Source organism: Zophobas morio, unplaced genomic scaffold (assembly GCF_036711695.1).
Source record: "Zophobas morio isolate AGI-343-1 ecotype UQ-CSIRO unplaced genomic scaffold, CSIRO_AGI_Zmor_V1 ptg000012l, whole genome shotgun sequence".
Lineage (NCBI taxonomy): Eukaryota > Metazoa > Arthropoda > Insecta > Coleoptera > Tenebrionidae > Zophobas > Zophobas morio.
The window spans coordinates 20,739,705-20,754,840 of NW_026972117.1; the positions used below are offsets into that span (position 1 = coordinate 20,739,705).

At 32.3% G+C, this 15,136-nt stretch overlaps 1 protein-coding gene across 5 annotated transcripts in view; it reads right to left on the bottom strand.

The window, feature by feature from the left end:
- Window positions 1-6,285: 6,285 nt before the first annotated feature.
- The window catches only part of LOC135127987 (sphingomyelin phosphodiesterase), a 28,368-nt gene continuing 19,517 nt past the window's right edge, over window positions 6,286-15,136 (bottom strand). For 3 of the 5 annotated variants that reach the window (XM_064054744.1, XM_064054745.1, XM_064054748.1), the window contains 12 exons: window positions 14,151-14,301; window positions 13,927-14,097; window positions 13,750-13,877; window positions 13,539-13,687; window positions 13,398-13,476; window positions 12,969-13,336; window positions 8,108-8,208; window positions 7,900-8,052; window positions 7,736-7,845; window positions 7,505-7,689; window positions 7,251-7,436; window positions 6,286-6,872 (listed from right to left, as the gene is read on the bottom strand). In XM_064054744.1, the coding sequence (XP_063910814.1) occupies window positions 6,803-6,872; window positions 7,251-7,436; window positions 7,505-7,689; window positions 7,736-7,845; window positions 7,900-8,052; window positions 8,108-8,208; window positions 12,969-13,336; window positions 13,398-13,476; window positions 13,539-13,687; window positions 13,750-13,877; window positions 13,927-14,097; window positions 14,151-14,301 (1,851 nt within the window). In that variant the 3' untranslated portion in view covers window positions 6,286-6,802. Of the gene's footprint in view, window positions 6,873-7,038; window positions 7,093-7,246; window positions 7,437-7,504; window positions 7,690-7,735; window positions 7,846-7,899; window positions 8,053-8,107; window positions 8,209-12,968; window positions 13,337-13,397; window positions 13,477-13,538; window positions 13,688-13,749; window positions 13,878-13,926; window positions 14,098-14,150; window positions 14,302-15,136 lie in introns of those variants that run through there. The other 2 variants (XM_064054746.1, XM_064054747.1) reach the window with 2 other exon arrangements.

Below are 15,136 nucleotides of genomic sequence, written 5' to 3' on the forward strand. Positions count from 1 at the left end.
TCCAACGCTTTCCGATCGACGTAAGAGAGGTGACCTAATTTTAACTTTTATTAGGGCGCTTAAAGATCCGCAGTCGCCCATTAGGCATTTGTTTCCCTTGGATATAATGAGTAGAACTAGAGGGAATTATTTAAAACTTGTGAAGAGTGAGGCAATATTTTATCTCTAACAGAGTTTTCGAACCAGGGAACGCCTTACCATCCAGTATTGTTGAAGCTGATTCATTTCCATTTTTTAAAGATTTGCAGATAGTTTCCACTTTTTTTAGGGAGGAGACTAATTTATTTCTGTTTCCTGGTCTTCATTCATACATTCTGTCCGATGTTCCGTTAGAAGATCTGTCTTTGTTCCGAGACTATTGTTAGGTTTATTAACAGTTAGCCCGATTACCCAACCCCCTACTAGGAGCACCAGGGTTTTCTTACCGAAGTTTCCTTCCTCTATTAGAAGGATTGCCTTCTCTACGGCTTAGGAGCCCCTTCTGCCCCACCTGTTGGTCCGCGGGAGGTATTTTATTTTCCTCCTACCCACCGGAAAACCGGGTCGGGCATTCCCCCATCCGCCACCCGGGGACGCGCTCTCTAGGGGTTACAGGCTCCCCCGAGAGTTAGTAGTATTAATAATAATAATAATAATAATAATGTTTATTTCCAAATGTGGCGATATTTAGATATAAAAGTGTAAATATTTTTCGAATTTTCAGAAGGAAAATTCAGTAGTATACTGACGAAATGTTTTTATTAATACAAGAAGAAATTTAATATCTATCCAAATACACAGGTGTTCCAGTTAAAATACTGAAATTCTGTAAACGCCATAGATCTTTTAAAATGATACAAATCTGCTCAAAAACTACAGGTTTATCTTTAAGAATAAAAACGTTACAGGTGTTGTATCAAATAAAAGCAAGGTATACCATTAAATTATAGTATAATGATACTACTAAGAAGGCCCCTTCAGAACACTTAGTTTCTTTAAAGGTTTTGACATGTTTTTAAAGCATATTAAAAAAAACCTTTGGCTCATGGACCCGTTCAGCACAACAGTTAAAATATTAAGAATTCTATCCTATTTTTATAAGATAGAAGCTATACAAACTCATGAAGATAACGATGTTAAAAGAAAATTAATCTAAAAACTGTATTTGTTGATAGATTAGGATTATATGCAATTTTGCTCTGTTTGAAATGGGCCTCATCAGCACACATCATGTTTTTAGCAAATATACTTACCCGTTTTTCAAGACAACTTTATAGTAAGTTAGATTTCGTTCAAATTTACCGCTTTAAAAACACTTATCCGGTGTGACACGGTGTGAGACGGTTCGTTCAAGTGCTCTCTGTGTTTTTGTCTAATTTTTGAGTGATTCTAGTAGTTTTTATTACAGTTTTGGATAAATTCATACATCAATAATTGTTTGAGATAAGTATAAACAAATTTTAAGGCGAATTTTTTTTCGTTCTTTTTCGCCATTGACTGCATTATCGCTATCTGGGTTTCTTTTTGCTGGGTGTTTTGCCTAAAGGTTGTGGCCTGTTTTCATAAATATGGCAATAAAATGCCGTAACTGATAAAAATACTTTTAAAATTCTGCAATCTTCACGTGGATTGACTACTTGAGGACGTGAATTCTGCTGTTTCTTTAGATGGTAGTGGTACCAAACATGCCCTGGAAGATAAATTTGAAGGTACTTTTAAAAATCTTTCCATCTCTATACGTGATGCTTTTTCTGACTTTGCTCATGCTGGATCATTTTGCTTCGTTAAATACTAAAAATACTGATTTACCTACAACATCAAAATTCTTTATTACGCGAAGAAATTCGCACACTTGCGAATAAACAGCATCCTGAAATCCGTGATCCTGCCATAACTTATGCAGAAAAGCTAAAGGATGTTTCACCAATCTTCAAAAATGGGAACAGAGGTGAAGTTGAGAATTATCGACCTATTTCTTTGATTTGTAATTTTGCAAAAACTTTTGAGTTATCTCTTCTCTTCGACATCAAAAATAAAATCAAAAAATTTCAACATGGGTTTGTTGGTGGTCGAGGGAAAGTAACAAACTTGTGTGCATTTACTCAATTCATCTCGGATTCTTTAGATGCGAAGCTGCAGGTTGACGTAGCATATATAAATTTCTCTAAAGCTTTTGATAGGTTAAACCATCAAATTTTATTAGCAAAATTACACAACATAGGTTTTTCAAATTTAGGGGACATGAATGTAAAAGTTCTCGTTCGGTGTGGAGTGCCTCTGGGTTCAATTTTAGGGCCCCTTTCCTTTGCTATCTACATACATCATCTACGATCAGGTCTTATATGCTGATGCTTGATGCTACAAAATGGTTTATTTAACCTTTTCCGTTGGAGTGATCTAAATTTACTTTTAGCTGAATTTTCTTAGAAAATTAATGCACTCCCAAATTGATTGTCCTAATCTTCTAAGTAAAATATGCTTTAGTATTCCTAGGTTGTCTTCTCGCACCTATTGTTGTTTTTATTTGATGACTCCTCGCATAGACATTCAGTTTTGTAATGCATTATATTTAAAGTCAGATTAAGCTCTCCTTATTATAAGGACAGTAGTAATTGCAGCTGCTGGAACTATAGTTCAGCTTAAATCGACTGGATTTACTTCTTTATTTACATACCCTTTTATTTTAATAGTTGAAATGTAATTGGGCATAAGTCTGTTGTTCAACTTAATGTAATAATAATAATAATAACACTTAGAATTCGCGAAAATCTCTTTTCATTACATACCGCAATTGTTAACAAAAAGATTTGTGCTCTTCTTGGAGATTGGAAAAACATCACTTCATCAAAACTCGATTTCCATGCTATAAAATTTTCTTTATTAGAAATTTTTATTATTTTATTATACATTACACTTTCATTCGAACTCGGAGTATCTTCAACTCTGCAAGAACAAAACAACCAATTTAGAATTAATGGACTATCGTAAATGGATGCAGTAGAAAATTCGACAAGTGCGTAAAGTGAACAATTACCGTTTTTTTTTTAAATTTACAAATTAAGCATGCCAATGACTTCCATTTTCTCATCGGCCGAGTCGAAAATAAGTAAATCTTTAGAGCTAGAAATCCGAAATCCTACAAGGCCCATTTCAAATACCGGGAACGGAATGATTGATATAACTCCGTTTGCGGCTTCTATCCTTGTACGAGTATTTATAACGATTGCATTTATTAACAAAGTGCATTTGCCCACAAAAGCCATCGTTGTTTTCTGCCTACTAATTTGGAACTGTGTAAATTCCTCAACGAGGTGAATTTTTATCCCATACGTCGTATCTTCCATTTTTACTTTCCGAGCGTAAGCGAGGGAAGTATTGTAATCCAGTCCGTCGGCCGACTCTCTCCTTTTACGCTTTCTCGACCTTTCATGACGCCTACAGTACGAAGAAATAGGTCTCCCGTTTCCATCTGTCTGTCCGTCTGTCTGCCGTCCCGGATTTTTATTAGACAGATAATCTGCGAAAGTACTGGGTCGATTGCTGTCAAATTTTGTATTTACATTAGGAAGATCATGTAGATGGTAAAACGCTCACCAAAATTTTTCTAATCATCCCCACCAATAAAGTGATGACGTCACTTCAAAATCGTACATAGTAAATGGATTTTAAATTGTATAACATAACATAGTCCTACACATGTAGTTTATGGCTCCGAATTGAATTTTTACCCGAAACGTCCAGATTTTCGGAAAAAAAAAATCAAAAACATAAAAAACATTTTGCAATTTAATTTTGAATCTGCAAAACCGAATGCTTTGAAATCGTGAAAATATTTTAAAGTTATGATAAGCATAATAAATTTTTAATCAAAATATATTTACTTATCCTCCAAATAAACCAATGTCCAAAATTTGATGAGTCTATACTTGTCATTTATCATTCGATTCATATTTGTTGGTTTTGCGACTCAAAAAAATTAGTGAATCAATCAATTTATTTTACTGAATAAATCAAGATTGCAAAAATGAATACTTTGAAATGTTTTAAAGTTATTGTAAGCATGTAACCAAAATATATCTGTTTATTCCCCCCAAGAAATTGCTGACGTCATCTCAAAATTTTGCTGAATAAATTCTACCCAAAATGTGCACAGGATGATGAGTTTTTACTTGTGATTTATCATTACATTCATATTTTTTAGATTTGCCCCCTATTTTCTCAGAGGATAGGTCAATTGCCAAAATTAGTCTTATTTTAGCAAGGACTAGCCCCGCCCACGCGCCCTCTATTTTCTTAGAGAGTATGGCATTTGCCAAAATCAGTTTTATCTTAGCAAGTACTATCCCCGCCCACCCACCCCCTAATTTCTCAGAAGATTATGTCTTTGCCAAAATTAGTCTTAGCAAATACTAGCATTTTGGCAAATGCCATGCCTATTAAAGAAAATAGAGGGCGGGTGAACGAGGCTAATACTTGCTAAGATTTATTTTAACAAGTTAAATTACTAAGTAGATCTGTTTTTTGAAGTGTTTTTCACTTAAATAAATGCCTAACACCGATAGTAAAACTGAAATAATTGACGCTGTTTAAAAAATCGTGAAATTATAAAAAATAGAATTCATTTAAAACAATTTAAAGAACATTTAACTAAGGAAGAAATTAAAAAACTACAGAAGAAAGATAAACTTGAAAATATTAGTGAATTTACACAACAAATTCTTAATTCGGACAAAGTCCTTATGAGCGAAGCGAATCCAAAATATGTCTTAGCAATCGAGGAAGAAGACAAAAATGTTTCGAAGAATGCAGAAGCCAATGATCTAAGCGAATCGGTTCATTTATTACCATTACCAAAAACACCTCCAGCGCATACCTCCAAAAGTTTAGATCCGAATAAAAATTTAAACTTTGATGTTACTGAAAAACAATTTAAATTTGAAAAACCTTCACATTTATTATCGTTAGACATAGGAAGTCGAAATGCAAAAATTGATACAACGATACCCGAAATATCAGCTTAAATTAAAATCATTAAATGCACACATTACAAACGCAAAGAAAAAAGAAGAAAAAGAAAAAATTGATAATTTACAATGTGTATTAACAGTTAAGAAAAATAAAAGTGTTTTAGAAGATATTCGAAAAATTTCTTTCTATGAACAAACAGGAAGCGGTATTTTTTCAGATCCGAATGAAATGGTAGAACGTCTTGATCTATTAATTGCGTTCAGAAATGCTGGAAATAATTCGATTGAAGTATACAATGTATGCGTAGAAATACTTGATAAATTGTTTAAAATGAAACTCATGAAGAAGTCAGATCACAAAAGAATTCAGCGCAGCCTCATGAGCCAAAGGTGAATTTTTCATTATCTAAATCAATCTAATACACATTAGATCTAAAGAAAATGATTTTGAGATGAGTTATTCTGAACACCCTATTACATATTAATTTATCAGGTTTAAAAAGTGAAATTGCACTTACATATTTATTTCAATTTCAATTGATAAAAAATATAAAAATTGTAAATATAAAAAAATTAACGTTGAGGGAAATAAAATAAAAATTTCACGTTTATAAATTTTGAAATAATCTACCTATGACGTTTTTAACATTATTAGGTAATTTCTTAAGTTGATAAATTTGCGTTTAGCACGGAAATTTTTAGGTAAACTTATACATCAAACTATTTACAAAGGTAGTTTAGAAGCTTACCTTTTTAAAAAACAATCTGCACACAGAAAATGAAAAAAAAAAAAATTAAATTTGCATCCTCGTATTTAAACATAACCAAAACCTGTCTGAACATCCGCACCAACACTTTGATGACGTCACCTCAAAATTTTGCATGGTAAGTGTACTTGTGGTTTATGAATCCGTTTTTATTTTTTATCCTGTCCAATGTTTTACAAAATACAATGAGTGTGAATTTTGAACAGCCACGTAACGTATTGTTGGTTGACTACACGAATGAAGACAATATTTTGGTAGTCTCAACTTAAACGGAATTCATTCTCTCAAATTAAACATTAGAATATTAGTTTGTTTATCTAATGTTTAGTGTACTTCAGTTTGTAGGTGAAACATTAGTGACTCACAAAATGGAATTTTTTAAGATTAGGCAGCAATAAAACAATGGATGTTGCAATGGTTATCATTCATATTCAGAGGAACTTAACAAAAAATTACACTACTGGGTACCTTTGTACTAATGAAAAATTACAAGAAAAAAAGTGATAAAAATAGAAAAAACACACAATGGATGTTTGTTAACAAATCTTTATTTTACAAATAGCTGTTAAACCTTAAACGTTCTGTAGAAAATAGGTAGTAGTCAAGTTTTTTCTCTACATAATTGTAGCACGTTTCTGACACTGTATTCTTCATTACCAAACACCAAAATGGAACGTACAGATAATTTATACATCTTGATTTTTAAATAAATAACGATACATGGGTTAAGTTTGTTTTATTTTGTAACAAATAATAACAATTTCAATTTGTACATCACTAGTAAATTACAATTTAAGACTGAACTACCAAATATAAAAATATAACTTTAAAAGTGAAATTTTTCAAATGATGTTAATAGTTCAATAAAAAATTTCACCCTAAAATTATACACACACAAATAAATAAATTAACTAAATATTAGCAGTGACGGTTGACCTATTATATAATAATGTTGGTATTTTTTGATCATATCAAAAATACACAGCCCTCATTAAATGATGATAAAAAAAAGAAAAGATAATAAGAGTGGATGAAATGTTAAATATTTTCCTAATGACTTGAATAAGTAAAATTTCTAAAAATAATGAGTTAGCCGAGACCCAACACATACTTTGGTAGTTGAATCGTTAATCTTGGGATGGACCACAAAACGGACATCCTAAAATCATAAAACAACATTTTTGCACAACCGCTTAAACTCTACATTAGTCAAAAAAAGAAATAACAGCTTAGAATTGATTGTGCACAAATATTCATCTATCAGAAAATTTGTTAATGTGTAAAATAAAGCAAGTGAAAATTATTTAACACAGAAAACACCTTACCCAGTAGAGAAACGTATTGCGTATATGTTGCAGATCTAAGGTCCCTACACCACTCTATAAGAGAAGATTAAAGAAGTATTTGTTATTAATTCTTTCTATAACTGTAAAACAAGTATGTGTATATTGTGTAATCAGACGCAAAATTCTTAATTTTTTATCGCGATATTTACAAAGAAAATTTCTAATTGCTAAATGTATATACATATACTTACGACACAGATATTGTATTATAAAACCACTCCTTCCATGTCGTATTATTCGAAGAATCTATTCTAGATTCAATGGATTGACAAAGATTTTTTCTGTCGTGCGATCGTCCAGAATGCAAGTCACATAAAATTTTTTTTTTACACGTCATGTCGCAGGAAGGTCTTACAGGACTCGCTTTATAATAATATCTACAACACAAACAAAAATCACACTTTTTAGCAATTTCCTAATGCGAGTTTTATAATCGTCTGCTTACTTATAAAACAATTCAAATAATTTTGCATCATTTGTCATTCTGTCAATTAAATTATCCCAATCGAGCGGTCGTAACGCATCCATTCCAAAAGCTTGTCGTGCCGAATACAGTTTAAACCATATAGGGTATCCATACAAATTAGCCTCACGCAAATTCATAGTCCACGATTCGTGATCAATAACAGCCTGCAATTCACACTGAGTTTGTTTTATTTGTTTGAGTACAACGTACCCTGGTAGACTTGTCATGGTCTCCGTCTACATAATATATCCTGTATCCTGGATTTAAATCGTAGTAGGGTGAAACCGAGGGACCTACAAATGCTATATTGTTTGGCCTACCTGAAAATACGCACACAGTTACTATTAAATTTACTAGGGGGCTAAAAACGTTACTTAAATCTTTATGGTCATAGAAAACTTCAAATTCATCAAAATGGGTGTGACCGAAAAACTGTCCAGTGATCGTGTTTTCGTACCTACTCACAATTGCGTAGTAATTTCTAGACCATACTTTTAAACAGTCAGAGTGTCCGGGGGGTATGTGACCTTCAAAAAAACAAACATCAATATAAATGACGCTGTGAAAACCACTGAAAATTACCTATAACATGTACTTTTTCGTTATTAAATTCTGCTGATTGGAGCTCATAAATAAACCACTGGAGTTCTGTCGCTGGGTCGGTACTATTTAGCAAGAGCCACCTAAAAAGACAAACATTGTTAGTGAAGTTGTCGAGATTTAAGAGGGTGCTGAATTTTTATTTTCTCTGTTATCGGAACTAGTCTAAGATATAAAATAAGGGTGCATTAATAAACCACAAGTACAAAAGCAAGTTATTTTATCAAATTTAACCAGGATTGATTTATTATTTATGTATTTTCCATTTTTATTTTAGCTAATACAGGTAGTTATATCATATAAAAAAAATGGCTGTGATATGTTGAATTTGAAATTTAAATTTCGCGCCGAGAAAAAACGACCCCGAAACCGCTATTAAAAAATTAAAAATAAGAATAATCAAAATAACGTAGGCAACCACCCATGCTCTAGATAGTTTAGCGAAGTAGACGAATGTCACGGGTTACGCTCAGTTTGGGGGTAGGGGGATTGGAATGCAGGTCAACGCAGGTGGTTTTAAAAAGGGTCTCACCACTTGTTATGTCATCAACGAAACAATGTTACCAAAGGCATGTGAAATTTATTTTGTAATTTCATAAAAGAGCAATTGTTTAAACAAAAATTAATCGCATTCGACGCCATTGTCCTCAAAAAGTGTAATTAATGTAAAATCTGTTTAATAATAATTTTCTAGTTCTAATTCAATCAAACGAAATTAAATTTCGTTTTTCATGTTTCTTGAAACATGGACCTCAACCTATTTAGATTAGTTTTTATAATCTCTACTGACAGGCATCCGATCCATAACCAAATTTTCACAATTTTGACTATTCTATAAACAAATGTGATTTTTGTTTTTATGATTTGTAAATTCATAGTTCATGTTTCTAATGCGATTTTTGCAACAATAATGGAAAATATTCATATAAAACACGTGCCGGAAATTCATTTATTCAGGGTCATGATATCTAAAAGTTCCGAATAAATATCTTTTCAAATACTTGAGTTATCACATTATTCACACTTCAATACTTCTCAGTCCAGATTTTAAAGTACTTAGTTCATTTATGGCATTTAAACTCATTTCAAACATTCATCCATTTTGAGAGAAAGGACTCGAAAATTATTATCTGTTCAATTAATATTGTTACGATGATCGCTGATTTAAAATCGGCAAATTTACACGACTAACTGCACAGCGATTATGTACAAAATAATGCCCGCGTAATTCTGTCTTGATTGAATTGGCTGAATAATAATCGTTCCCGAAGGTGACCTCTATTTAAATCCATACTTCCTTCTAGACGTTCGGCGGTCTTTCTGGAATACACATCGCGAGTTCCCCTTCCAGGCTTTTCTTTAGCGAACGCCGCCCGGCCGCCGTCACCGACGATGAGTCATCATAGCCGCACATACTAGAAAACCCATAGGCGTCGTATGGATTTATTTTGTAATAATATAATATCTTCGTGAATTTCGGTCTACGAAGTAATTAAGCACATTCATAACTTGGATTTATGCATAAAAATGAAGTGACAAATACGAAAATGTTATTTTTTTTTAATAGGGGGAAATCACGAAATAATCCATTCTAAATTATTTTTTTGCAAGTGAAATAAACATAAAAGGGTATGTTAATGACCTATCGAATATTCAATTGCAAAAGTCAACAAGTTGGCTTCGATTTTTGTAAACATTGTGAAGTACGTCTGTGATAAACTTAAAATATACTTAATCGATGTCAGCTGCCAACGTGGGAATGTCAGTTATACACAACAGTATGGATTAATAACACACATACGTTTTCCGTTTCGTTCTCTTCTATCAAAAAAGCAACGCCAACTTGATGACTTCTTCAACTGAACGACCTACTTAGGATTTTGTTGTTAAAGAAAAGGTCTCCAGGAGATATTTTTAATTGAATTTTATAACTCGTCGCCTGAGAACTTGCCAAAAATTGAAAAATTGAATAATCGAAAAACAAAAAATTTAAAATTCAAAAAACCAGAAATTAAAAACTTAAAAAATGGGAAATCTAAAAATCGAAAAACCAAGATGGCAAAATTAAAAACTCGAAAAATTGAAAAATATGAATACTGAAGAACTGAAAAATCGAGAAATCAAAAAATCTAAAATTTAAAATCGAGAAATTGAACAATTGGATAATTAAAAAACGAAAAAAAATGGAAAATCGAAAATTTAAAAATTTCGAAAATTGAAAAATCGAAAAATTGAAAAACCGAAATAGGCCATAATGAAAAAATCCAGAATTTGAAAATGGAAAAACTGATAAATCGAGAGATTGAACAATCAAACCATCCAAACATCCGAATCTCGATAAATCGATATCCCAAAAAATTGAAAAATCGCAATTTGGAAATTTGAAAAATTGAAACACTTAGAAGAACTGAAAACTCGAGAAATCGGAAAACCTAGAATTTTAAACATTGAAAAATTAAAATATCGAAAATTTGAAAAATTGAGAAATCAAAATATAAAAGTTACAAACAAAACAGTCGAAAAATTGAAAAATCCAAAGTTCAAAAAACGAAAAACTGAGAATCCAAAAAATAAACAATCGAAAAATCCAGAAGTCGAAAAATCGAAGAATCGAAATATTGAAAAATCCTAAAACTGAAAGAAATATCCAAAAACTGAGAAATTAAAAATACCAATAAAGCAACGTCAAAATTTGAAAAATTGAAAAATAGAAATACTGAAGAACTGAAAAATCAAAAAATCGAGAAATCGAAAAATCTCAGATTTAACACACTGAACAATTAATATATCGTAAAATTGAAAAATCGAGAAATCCAGACATTCAAAAATCAAAAAACAAAAATTCGAAAATCTAAAATTTAAAAATCTAAAAACTGAAAAATCTTCAAATCGAGAAATCGAAACTCCAGAACTTAAAAATTGAAAAATCGGATAACTAAAAAATCCAAACATCGAAAAATTGAAAAGCCAAAAAGTAAAAAATCCGAGATATCCAAAAATCGAAACAACGAAAAATTCAAAAACTGAGACATCGAGAAATCGAAAAATCAGAGGATCGAGAAATCGAGGAGTCGAAACCGAGAAGAAAAGTTAATAATTGAAAAATTGGTAAATCGAGAAACAAAACAATCAAAACATCGAAAAAACTAAATTCGATAAATCGAGAAATCAAAAAATTTAAAAATGTAAAAGTTTTAAAAAAGAAATATTGGAAAACCGAAAATTTAAAAATTCGAAAAATTGAAATATACATACAAGAACTGAAAACTCGAGAAATCGAAAAACCTAGAAATTTAAAAATTGAAAAATTAAAACATCGAAAAGGTCAAAAATTTAGAAATCGAAGTATACAACAGTCGAAAAATTGAAAAATCAAAAAACTGAAAAATCGAAATATTTAAAAAGCGTAAAATTGAAGAGGACAAAAATTGAGAAATCATATCATTGAAACATCGGAAAATTGACAAATCGAAAAATCTAAAATTTGAAGAAAAATTGAAAAAGCCCAAAGTTGAAATATTGAAAAAATGAGACATCTAAAGTTGAAAAATCGAAACATCTAAAACTCAAAAAATCACAATAGCGTATTTATAAACCACAAGTTCAGGACTATGCTACTTTTTAACATTTAAACAACATCTATTCGACAAAATTGTAAGATGACATCAACAATTCCTGGGGCGCATGAACGGATAAATTTTGACTAACGATTTAACATGCTTCCAATAATTATAAATTGGAAAATGTTGATCTTTTTCCAAAAATCTTGACGTCTAAAGTAAAAACACAACACGGATTCATAAACCGTAAACGAAAGATATAAAATTTAAAGTACATCTACTATTGTAAAATTTAGAGATTACCATTTGAAAATACAATTTGAAATGTAAATTTTGTCATTCGGGAACATTATGTATTAAATCGTTAAGATGTTCAAGAGCTTTGTTCACTTATTCGTTCTAAATTCCGACCAGATGATCGAAACGGGTTAGTTCTTCGTAGTGGATGTGTATCAGATCAGCTCTAACGAAACTCGGTTTACAGATAAATCGCTTAGAGTCGATATTGGCCTGAGTGCGCTCTGGTCTGTAGATCAAACAAGTTCTCAGGCGACGAACTACTTGTGCACGACGAGATAAATTATGATTACATAATTCCTTTGCAAACGGGCAACATCAAAAATAATATTTATTACCTACCGAAAACTACGACAGTGTTGCAATATTGACGAACTAAATTTTTAAAGCAAATATATATTACGCTTTAAGACAATATCAAATCAAATTTTGTAAAGGACTAACCTGATTAGATAACTCTTTTATATTGAACTCAGTAATTCACACCTTTATGACAGTAATTCACAAACTTACCATAGCGAAGATTCTAATTTTGGTGTTCATGACAACTTATTTATATTCTAAAATCAATACGTTAACAAGCAGCATAAAAATAGAAAATAAGTATAGCATATTTTTAGAAGCAAAAGGCGGAGTTCAGGAGTTTCGGCATTCGGTTTACTTCATTCATTAAAATTTTAAAGACGTGGCATAATGTGTACGTTATTTACAAAAATATAAACTTTAGGTATTCCTTGCCGAACGCTGTTTAAAATAGGATAACTTCGATTTTTGAGATTTCCAAAAATTCGGACAACGTTTCGAAAAAGTTACCATCTTGTGTAACACTACTGACTTGATTCTAATTTAACTTAAAAAATGCATCTACAGCAAAACACATTAAATCACGACCTTGCACTAAAAACACAGTAAACACATTAATTAAACCGTGCATAATGATAACAACAAAATAACTATATCTACATATATCTGAACATTCGACCTACCAGTTCTTGTTGTTGCAATAATTCGTATTAATCGAGATGAGCCTAAATCCGGGCCTGACCAAAACCGAATAAAAAGCCCCTCTTCTCACTGTAGTGCTCACGGAACTCGGTAGCCATTTCCTCCACTGTAAATCTAGTTCGTCATACAACCAAGAAATGGAATTCTCCGCATTGTCGATGTATGGTGGAGGAAAACTATTAACCGGAGCCGATTCATGGTTTCCCAGCGCCGGAAAAATCGGAGCCCCCGGAAACATATCCGACATTTGTTTCACTGTTTCTTTGAGGATTTTTAAATTTTCTTCACGCGTTTGGTTCCATATGTCATGAGGTGGCAAGTCACCGGTCCACATGATGTAATCGATGTCCTGGAAATAGCGTTGGACTGGTTATCGTTGACGTTTGATGGGTGTGAGGCATGGTACTTACGGGATGGGTTTCTTGGATGTGCTGGAGCATGTTGTCGACGGTGATTTTGGGGGTATCGCATTTGCGGTAATCGCCCCATCTGGAAAAAAAAATTATTCATATACATAGTTTTTGGAATTAATCTTCATTTAGTGTATTTACTTTCCAGCAGCTTGTTCCTTAGAACTAGCCATTCCATTGGTTAATCTGCAACACAGAGGTTCTGTACAATCTGCGTTGCTACCTTCATGGTAATATGGGTCGTAATGGGTATCCGACAAATGCAAAACCTTGAAAGTGGGTGCATTCATCTATTGCAAAAAAAAAAAAAATTAACACATAATTAAACCGCAACATTTCACTTATATCTTACTTCTGGAATTTTTTGCTGAGTAATTGGTGGTTTAGGAACCGGTGGAAACATGACTTCCCACTCGTGTAATGGATTATAAACATCCCCACAGGCGTCACCTATTACGAAACTGCATACTTCATCAGGTCCTAGAAAATCGTTTAATTATCACACGACTAACAAATTAAAACTAGCTACCCAATGTAATTTTTCCTAACACATAGATCACTTCTCCAGCGAAAAGTTCAGTGATTCCCTCACACACTCTCGCCGTTTGTATTTTCAAGTTGACGCAAAACTGGTAGATGGTTTTCTTTATTTCCTTTTCTGATTTGCCGCTTTTTATGTAATGCTGTAACAATCCAGCACCTGAAACGGGAAAGTTGGTTGTGTGTCCTTTATGGGGTTTTGTTTCCGTATACCTGCTTTACATGCGGTGCATGACACTTTCGACATCACTGAATTCTCGATTTCGAAAGCTACTTGCTTGAGATTCAGGAGTTTTAGCGCCTGGTCGACGAATTGCGGTAGATGGGTGGTTTTTTCTTGATCCAGTTCCCACAATAGACGGGACTTTTCAGAAAAACACAATCATTTTATAATGGTAATACGACAAAAGGAAACAAAATAATATACAAAACGGTTAAAAAAGCAGTGGTGACAAAAAATATGTACAAGCACCAAACGCAGAAATTTCAAGACTTTTCAGCTATACGTAGCACTGCATTTCCCCAAAAATTTCCTTTTTTTTGTAACAAGAAAGCATTCCCATTGGTGAACTTGTTAGTTGTTTACTACTTGCCTTAAAACATCAGCAAACAAAAAGCGTTTGGTATCCCTGTGACTAGAAACTTCAACAATTTGTGTTGGTAACATGTACCCAAATTTAACGTTTTTTTAGTTTTAAATTTTCTTTTCGAAGGAAAGAAAATCAGTATTTTTTTATTATTGTTGATTGATATCTCTATCTTCGTATTTTGTATATGTATTATAAGCTATAAATAGACGTGGGTTTAGCCACAATTCATTGTGGTAAAAATTTAGGTTAACACCATTAACACTTATACGTCAACTGAATGTTTAAATCAATTATATTTATCTTGTCACTTGTGTCATTCTGTTTTGACATTTAAATGTAGTCGCTAAAGCTTCAAAACGTTGACAATTTAAGTAAGGGATGTTGTTGGATATCCACTTGTCGCTAACTTTTCTCTCCTGCTTTATTTACTATTGTTTGAGCTTGTCTTCAGTTCAAATTTATTCGAGCTAGAATTAATTTAGTGACGTCCTCCAGGTTTTAATTTGTATAGGGTTTTTCACAGTGGCGGCGTAAAGGCGGGACAACTCACTCACACAGCTAGAGAATACTTACAGAAGAATCACTCTGCAAAAACCTACAAAAAAAAAA